This window comes from Bubalus kerabau, chromosome 4, assembly GCF_029407905.1.
Source record: "Bubalus kerabau isolate K-KA32 ecotype Philippines breed swamp buffalo chromosome 4, PCC_UOA_SB_1v2, whole genome shotgun sequence".
Lineage (NCBI taxonomy): Eukaryota > Metazoa > Chordata > Mammalia > Artiodactyla > Bovidae > Bubalus > Bubalus kerabau.
Genome location: NC_073627.1, coordinates 162886322 through 162895864, shown reverse-complemented (window position 1 = coordinate 162895864; position 9543 = coordinate 162886322). Strand labels below are relative to the sequence as shown.

Below are 9543 nucleotides of genomic sequence, written 5' to 3'. Positions count from 1 at the left end.
CCTGTCCTTCACTATCTCCTGGAGTTTGCTCAAACTCATGTCCATTGAGTCTGTGATGCAACCTGACCATCTCATCCTCTGTCTCCCACTTCACTGGATAGAACTGAACATCTTCCTGCTAAAAACTCTTTAAAAGCAAAAAAGACAGCTTTGAAACAGAGTTAGAAAGATCTATTTCAAGCCAAGGGCCAAAATCGCACTGAATAGTGATGTGTTACTAGTGGTCTCATTAAAGTCAGGGACAAGTCAAGGATGTTGTGATCACCTCTGCAAATTATCAATGCTCTGAAAGTTCTAGAATGTGCTATCAGACAAGAAAAGTCAATAATAATTGTAGTTGCTGAAAGAGGGAAATAAAATAGCCACTGATTGAAGATGATATGATGGCCTACCTGAAAAACTCAAAAGTATCAGCTGAAACATGGTGATAATAGAACAGCTCTGTCAGGGAGTCAGATGCTAACAACTCTCCAGAGTTATTGTTGGCAAAAGAATCAGTGTACCTGCTGGAAACTGCAGCGGAGAAAGGATGCAATCCAAAAAAGCAAGGTGCTGGGAGAAATAGAAATACTCTATGATTAAACTTAAGAGGAATAAAATACCAATATGCACAAAATCGTAAAGTTCTACTGAGGAACGAAGGATGGAAGGAAAGGATTGGGGGAGGGAGGGAGGAAGTTTGTATAGATGGATGGATGGATAAATGAACAGATAAATGGATAAATGAACAGATGATTGGATGGATTAATGAGTTGATGGGTGGATGGATGGATGGGTGGTTGGATAGATGGATGGATTGATAGACAGATGGAAGATGGATGGAGGAGTGGATGAATGGATTAGTGAGTAGATAGATGGCTGGACAGATGACTGGCTGACTGGATGGACAGGTGGATGCATGGATGGGTGGATGGATGGCTGGATGAATTACTGAGTGGATGGATGGATGGATTAGTGAGTGGATGGATAGATGAACAGATGGCTGGCTGGCTGGAAGGGTGGATGAACGGAGGATGGAATGAATAAAGCAGATGTTTACACTCCAATTCTAGAAACATACTCTACAAAATTGAGTAGGAGCTGGGCAATAATTGTTTTCCCCAGAACAGTGACAAGTGTTTGGAAACGGCCTAAGTGCTCATCAGTGAGCGGGGAGGTACAATCTGTGGATACCCCACAAGGAACAGCCCTCCCCCTCCTTCCTGCCACCTTCCCCATCCCCAGGAGCTCATCAGGATTCTTCGCATGCCCCACCCCCAACCCCATCCTCACGGGGGTGCTGCTTGAGTTCACCACCTGTTAAACTCAACTCATAAGAAGCTCCCTTTACTGAGATACTTTAATAAAACCTCCGGGGAACCCTCAGCACCTTCATTTCTAAAAAGGTGGCTCTGGTGAACCCTCGGGCACAGAGAGCAGAGCAGATACTCTAGGAACAAGCGCATCAGCTCGGGGTGATTGACCACCCTCACGCTCACACTTAGAAACAAGGAAGACAAACGGACGAGAAAGCCTTCACGCTTTTTGTGTAAAATAACCATGAGCCTGAGTCAGGCTCCACCTGCTCCTCAGGGCAGGTACCTCTGGGAGGTCACGTCTCCTCACCAGGGTTCCTCTCCAGAGTGGACACACCAAGCGTGGGGACTGAGCTGTGTCCTGAGTCTGCACTCGAGAAATGAGGAGCTGGCCGGCCCTGATCTCCTGGCAACAATCCACGTTTCCACCAGATTCGTTTTAATTTTTCCAACTAGGAGGACCCTCTTACAGGACTTTCAAGGTCTTCCCACGTGGAGGAAACTTGGATGAGCACGATACGACTTGGTGTGACCTGGCGGATGTACGGACTCTTAAACCCTGAGAGCCCAGAGTCTACAGCTCCTGAAAAGGAATCTGCTGAAGAGGACAGGCCTGACAAGTCAAATGAGGGAAAAACAATGCAGCCTGGGGGCTAAGCCTTTTCTCTTTCACTTTCTTGACATTTATATTTACATTTCTTTTAATACATTTTCAAAAACTTTCTTTTTTTTTTTTTTTTTTTTTTACAATTTTCACGTTTGCAGAAGTCCCTTTTTCATGTTTTCAAAAGCTCCCGTTTCTCTATTACACTGCCGCTGCAGCCCATCTGTTACAAAGATGATCTGTCTGAAGTATTCAATCATCTATCTTTTAACAACACAACTGCCACAAATGAAAAGCTGTCATGGTTTTGAATGCTAGAACCTTATTTAATCTGGAACAGTGGACATCTGTATAGAGAACCCCGGAAGCGACACAAACGGGGCGCGAACTCTCCCTACGGAAGGAGGGAGGTGCACCGTTCTGGACGTGGGAGGGGCGGAGGGGCCGGTCAGGGACATGATCTCCTGGATCGCCAGCCGCAGCTTCAGCAGGTGCAGCGGGTTGCTGATGCCGATCTCACGCTGGATCTCCGTGTCCAAAAGGGGAGGCACGATGACGCCGCTCTTCACGTTGGCTCGCAAGCAGCCACGTACCAGGCTGGCATCCCGACTCAGAACTGGGACTGGAGACAGGAGGCAAGAGGTTATGCATGGCCGTGGAGGGACTGACACACGGGGCCCAGGACGGGGGTGCGGGTGCGGGTGGGGGTGGGGGGGCGCATACACACCTCCAGCCAGACCACAACAGTTGGCCCGTCCCACTGTGCGAAGGCACGCCTTGTCTCCAGGCTTCCTCCAGCAACTCATGCCTACAAGTAACGAAACATTCAAAATTCAAGAATCACTACTACACACGGGTATAAAACAAGTTAACCTAAGTATTTATTCTCTTTATAAATTTGCAAAAGTGAAATAGTATGCATCTCATCATTTTCCTTTAATCTTCTAAGCCATCTACTTAATGAGAGTTCAGACATATTACAAAGAACCCTGAGTCATGAAATGCTGAATGAGTCCCCGCAATTCCTTATAGAATCACATCCTTCCCGATGAAAGAGTTATTGCCAACCTTAAAGGATTCAGAAGTCTGCACATCCAAGGGAGGAGGGTAGTCAAGGAAAAACATCCACTCTTCCCTTTCTAAACAGTGAGGACAGATACATAGAAGAAGAAACCACACCGGGGTCTGAGCAGAGGAACCTGTCCCTGAGAGAGCTTCAGGGATGCACAGCATTTCACACCAGACACACAAAGAGCAGTGCAGACTTTCAACACAGAACACTCTAACACAGCAAGCAAGGAGAGGGGTGGATGGGGGCTGTTTCTATCCTACACTGCTGTTCAGCTAATTAGCTATGTGCTAAATTAAGATACTGGTCATTCTTTTTTGACTAGGCCCCTGTGTGGCTTGTGGGACCCTAGTTCTCCAACCAGGGATCAAACCCCAGGCCCCATGCAGTGGAAGTGCAGAGTCCTAGCTATTGGACCGCTAGGGAATTCCCTAAAGATACACAGTGGCTTTTCAATACACTCAAATGGCATTAGACTTTACTTAAGATTGTGAAGTCTATGTATGGTTAAAGCTCGAAATGGTTCACATCAAATTTCAAGTAACTGTTCCTTTAAGTCAACCTTAAGTTTCCTAGAATAGTAAATATTCTGTTTTCTAGGAATAATTATACCAGAAAACACAACAGGTATCTTAATAGCTCAAGAAGTGAAAGTGAAAGTGAATTCACTCAGTCCTGCCCAACTTTTTGCAACCCCATGGACTGTAGCCTAGCAGGCTCCTCCACCCATGGAATTTTCCAGGCAAGAGTACTAGAGTGGGTTAGTTACCATTTCCTTCTCCAGGGGATCTTGGATCTCCCAGGGATCAAACCCAGGTTTGCCACATCGGTGAAGGCAGATGCTTTACCGTCTGAGCTACCAGGGAAGCCCCTTAATAGCTCAGGGAGAGTTTTTAAAAAAGGCAAACTTTTTAAATTCCCATATCCCAGGGGAACAAGGCATGTATCACGTGCCTGGAGTTTGCGTCCCAACCACAACCACCATCCAGAAGCAAATGGAAGACTCGCTTGGCTTCTGCTGGGGTTTATTTCCTTCCTCGGCTATAGGATATTGCATCACTCTGCTGTCACCGGCTCACTCTCAGCTGAAACCTAGCTTTACAGAGACAGCTTCAGAGACGAGCCTGGGGGGCTACCTGCTCTGTGGAACGCTGTGATGACCCTGCTCGGGCCACCCTGCGGGGCTACTTAGCTCAGACCTCCTCTGCCCCCTCGAGGGTCAAATTTGAGACCCCAAGTACAATTCGTTAAAACACTTGCTTAGCAGTCAACTGACGTGGCATGCTTCCTTGCCTTAAAGTTAGAGTCACAGGAGAAAGACATTCGGAAATACCGTGAATTCTATGGGGAACAGACACGCCCGAGAGAAAGCCACACCATCTGTGGATGACAACGGGCACTTTAAAGCAGGACATGAGCACCACGGTCAAGCTGTCTTTCCTAACAAGATGGCTGTGTGAGCTTCTTCCCATCAAATGCTACACACGTGGCACCACCCAGACAACAGGTGTGGCCTTGTTTTCAGAGACTGACCGTCCACACAGCCCAGCACCTCCTACGAGGGTTCGCTGGGCTCCCCTTCACCAACACCATGCCCCACTCCTGCAGCGCTGCTCAGCTCAGAGCCTGGAGCTGGGGACGAGCCCCACGGGGAGGCTTCAGGACACACACAGCTCAGCACACCTGCTGACTCGGCTTCCCCTGGAGCTGGCGCGTGACAGTGTCCACCAAGGGGAAGAGGAAAGACAGCATTTAGAGCAGGAGGTACGTGATGCCTGAGGGGAGTCCCCGCACGCCCGGGACACTGCGATGACCAACAGGGATGCGGACGGTCCCGCGGCCTCGGCCTCCCTTCCTCACGGAGCGTGTCCAGCACCTGGTGAGCCCGCAGTGCTCTCCCTGCGAGTTTCCACACAACGTGAAAATCTGAGATTCACCAACCCTCAAAAATGCTCTGAAAGTGGATGCGTTGGCTGTGTACATTTAGCAATTAAAAGAATAACTTTGAGACAAATTGGGCTTAATAGAAAGAAAATAGTTTTGAGAAACAAACTGATTCTCACATCTATAATGCCAAAAATGTTAAACTATATTCAAGTGATTTTTTTTCTGGAATACTAAAACATTTTTTCACGTTTTATAGATAAGGCATTTTCCCTGAGTCAATGTTGTCTCTGGTTGACTGACAGAACTAAGATTATCCTCTGTGGTCAGAAAATCTTCGTACTTTGAATTGTTCCCTATGAAGCCACCAGAACCTCCTAGAGTTTGCCACGTGTAGCAACAGAGCAAAGAACAACCCACTTGTGCATGTGCGCACACACACACAGAGTTAGACATCCACCTTAACACCAGATCCAGAGAAACCTGCCTACCAGAAAACACACACACGCACACACACACCCCTAGACACAGGCACCAAATCCACTGGGATTCCTTTAAAATTATCCTACCATCACTTTCAAGAGGCACAGGGCTCCTGAAACTGACGACGAGGCGCACAGGCTCCTTACTTGCGGGCGTCCCTCAGGTCCCCGTGGCTGGCCGTGCACAGCACCCCGTCTGCAGCCGGTCCAGCCGAAGGGACCGCAGAGAGGTGGGGGTCGAGGTTTCACATTTGATGGTGGTCTTGTCATCTCGTACCTCTTCCCGTAAAGCTGGCAGCTGAGGGAATGAGGTAAGTGTAAAACTGGGTAACAATAGACTGTGTCGAATATGTGAATCTGGAGCTCTGTGAATCTGGAGGTCTCAGGAGAGACTGGCAGCTAGCTGGTCACGTGGAGTAGCTGTCCCCATGACGGCGTTTCTGTCATCGAATGTGCCGGTGCTGCTCTAGTGTGACCACCCCGCCCCCCCAGGTGGCAGGGACCCCCACGTGACAGCCCCCAGGCTCGCTCTCTCCGCCTCATCCACCCTCTAAAAGTTTCCCCAGACCCTCAGTAGGAGTGGGCGCTGCTGCGGGTGTGAGTGTGAGTGTCCTTGTGCCCCATGTGACGTTCCACGACTACCCGCAGTCTGTGTTTGCACGCTTCCTCCCGCACTCTTGGGACCAGGAAGCGTGGCGGGAATGCAGAGGCTGGATTCTGCTACAGTCAGGACTTACTCCTGCTGAGTTTCGGGGTGAGTACAGGCTGGCCTGGTCCCGCAAGGGCATGGAGGCGACACCCTAGGACTGGAGGGTCAGCGGGTCTCCGGAGGTCAGCCCGGGAGAGCCCTCAGCAGCAGAGAACATGACCTTGGCACCTGGCTGCCGCCGGAGTAGTCAGAGCACGGCCCGAGTCTCCCTCGCGTCCATGCACACGGGTGTCCCTCCCACAGCGGCAGTGCTGCTGGCCACGCCCTGCGTGCACGTTCTCAGAGGGAACAGGGCCCAGAGCATCAGGGTTCACGAGGCTGCCCTGCCCTGGGCCTCTCCGTCCGGAGGCCAGTGTTTAACACTGAAGTGCACCAGCATTTGGGGGTCGGCTGCCGCTGAGGGGCCACCGTCCCTTGCAGGTGCTGCTCTGGGTGGTCCTCTGGTGGGTCCAGCCCGGGAGCCCAGCCCTGCTCCAGCCGCTCTGAGAGCACGAGGCTGTCTGCTCTGTCCTGTTCACGGCTCAGCTGGAAAGCTGGATTGAGTTTTAAGTTTTTTTACCAGCAGCTTTTAGCTATATGTCAGAATAAAGTCAGCCACAGAGTTCTCTCCTTGATCTGCTTGGTCCTTCGTGTTTCTCTGGATTCTCAAAGCAGCTGAAGCCCAGAATGGGGTGGGGGTGGGGTGTCTGAAGGGGCAGGGGCTCCGGCACCAGCCGCCGTCCCTGGACTGACTCGTCTGTTTGTTTCCAGTTTACCTGCACTAATTCTGCAGGCGATTATACAGCGTCCAGAATACGACAAAGACTACATTTTGAACTCAATGCAATCTTTAATCTGTGAATACTTGTTATATGGACCCTAAGATATTTTATTACAGAGTTTTTAATTAGTGAAAAATTCATGAATACCACAGAGAAAATATTTTAAAATTTAATGTTTCTTATATTTATGTAAACTTATGACTTCATTTATATACTTACTTTTTCTTGTATATCCGGGCTATGAATCTCCTTTCAGATCAGTTCATGTTCTGATACCTGATTTTAGTCTTTCAAATGAATGTACTGTAATGCTTGTCTGTATAAATCCTATGAACAAATATAGGGCTTTTGTAAATGATGCATTTATTGTAATTATTCTTGTTTAATTTTTAAATGTTAAACCATGAGAGAAGGGGTTTTACTGCGATTGTAAAATCATCATGACGCGGTGTGCATTATCCTTCCAGAATGTAACCAAGCTGTCCAACAATCACTCTGAAATGAGCGAACTTAATTTCAACCAATTGTTGTATTTTAACGACTGACTTAAACTGTACTTTTTTTTCTAGGAAGACATGCTTTTTGTCTGCAGTGTGAAGCGATTTCAAAGTACTGGGTGTTAAATGTGAGCTTCTAATGAAATTTGGGCTGAAAGGATGACTAGAAGAAGACTATGAAAATCTCTCCTGTAACCTAGTCTCTGTGGACCTGGATCCCTCGCCTCCAGTGAGACTCTTCGAGGACCAACCGCGGTGCCCTGCACCCGCTGCGGAGCCATCGAGCTGAACACTGAGGGCGCCACATCCCAGACAGACAGACAGCAGAGTGCAGCTCTGACAAAGGCCTTATTTTTCTTACGTAAATCATCTTTTTACATCTGTTTGTAAACATGTTTAAAGAATGGACCTAGGGGTACATTTTTAGATTTTGATGACATAGCCATTTTGGATAGTTTAAGTAGCAAAGGTAACTTTTACTTTTTCGGCAGCACATTAAAGAAGCTAGTAAGAGATGCGTTCAGATGATGCTGCCTTATGCAGCTGATATCTCGGTAGACAGAGACAGCATGTCTCTCTACATGTGGGTTCTGCCTTTAATTTCCTTGTACAATTCATTGTTACCATTCTGTTTTTCTATTAATCTTTTGTGATCTTCCTGAATATGTGACAAAGTATGTCCAGTCTACTTTTGAACTATTTTTATCACAGTATTATTTATTGCTTTCTTTCAATAAAGTCAGAGCTTCCCTGGTGGCTCAGAGGATGAAGCGTCTGCCTGCAATGCCGGAGACCCGTGTTCGATCCCTGGGTTGGGAAGATCCCCTAAAGAAGGAAATGGCAACCCACTCCAGCATTCTTGTCTGGAGAATCCCATGGACAGAGGAGCCTGGCGGGCTACAGTCCACGGGGTGGCAAAGAGTCGGACACGACTGAGCGACTTCACTGCACTCACTGCTTCAATAAAGTACTGGAGCAAAATTTCCCGCTGCCAATAGAGAGGGCCGAGGGTAAGCTGTACTCTCAATGAGAACAGACCAGAGCTGGTAATGGGAGCCCGTGTCATCACACGGACATTCTGTTAAGAGAAACGGATGGATACAATGGAAAGGCTAGAAGGCGGAAGTATAGGTGTCCCCAAAGGACGACCGACTAGGTGTTCGTACCCTTGGCTCCGGAGACAAGAGGCTTCATCACTTCAGCATCTGTGGGGACAGGGCCCCTCTGCTGCTGAGGCGTGGGCAGCGGGCCGAGGGTGGGAACAAAGTGCAGGTGTCAAGGCTCACTGTGGATCCCAGGGCGGGGTGGCCGAGGGCAACCCTGACGCGGACCTGAATGATGCACTAGGGAGTGTGCGTGTGCATGCTTGTGTGTGGGAGCTTTTTATGTTATTTTAGTCAACAGTCTTTATTATTCATATATCCATAGAAACAAGAATGTAGCAAAGGGAGGTGGGAGGGAGATTCAAGAGGGAGGGGATATATGTACACCTATGGCTAATTCATGTTGATGTATGGCAGAAATCAAATCGATATTGCACAGCAATTATGCTTCAGAAAAAAAGAACATAGCAAGGTGGTCAGGAAAGTATGAAAAAACATTTCTCATATTTATAATCACAACTCTGTGTACATCTGGGAGCAGGCTGCCCACCATCATCACACCTCCCGCCAGCATCAGACGTTTGCCCCCAGCATCAGGCCCTAGTCCAGGATCAGGACCTCCCCCAGCATCAGGCCTTAGTCCAGCATCAGGCCCTCCTCCAGCATCAGGCCCTAGTCCAGCATCAGACCTTCCCCCAGCATCAGACCCTAGTCCCGCATCAGGCCCTCCCCCAATATCAGGCCCTAGTCCAGCATCAGGCACTCCCCCAGCATCAGGCCCTTCCCCAGCATCAGGCGTGGCAGCCCCACTTGTCGGACACTCCTGAGCACACTTAGGCAGCCCCAGAGCAGCAGGACGATAGCTCTTGCAGGAGGTGCATCTTTAGGAATCACCTGCGGAACAACAGTAGCAGCTGGGGCCTGTTTCAGGCCAAGGAGAGGCAAAGAAGAGGCGCTTGTGCCGGAAGCAGCGGTGGGTGTGGGCACGTTTCAAAGCTCTGCTTCCTCCCCGAGGGGGCTTTGCTCTCCAGCTCTCTCACGTGGTCACTCGAGGGCCCCAGGGCTGTGTCCTTCCAGATTCACGGTCTCCTCGATATCTCAAGCCCAAGTCCTGAGTTGAGTCCCGGTCTGGTGTGGCA

General features: G+C 49.1%; 1 protein-coding gene across 1 annotated transcript in view; it reads right to left on the bottom strand.

The window, feature by feature from the left end:
- Positions 1–2225: 2225 nt before the first annotated feature.
- LOC129651036 (liprin-alpha-1-like) overlaps positions 2226–9543 on the bottom strand; it is a 30286-nt gene continuing 22968 nt past the window's right edge. The window contains 6 exon segments of the mRNA XM_055579766.1: positions 2226–2476; positions 2479–2515; positions 2627–2667; positions 2670–2707; positions 3982–4009; positions 5814–5864. Coding sequence (XP_055435741.1) covers positions 2226–2476; positions 2479–2515; positions 2627–2667; positions 2670–2707; positions 3982–4009; positions 5814–5864 — 446 coding nt within the window.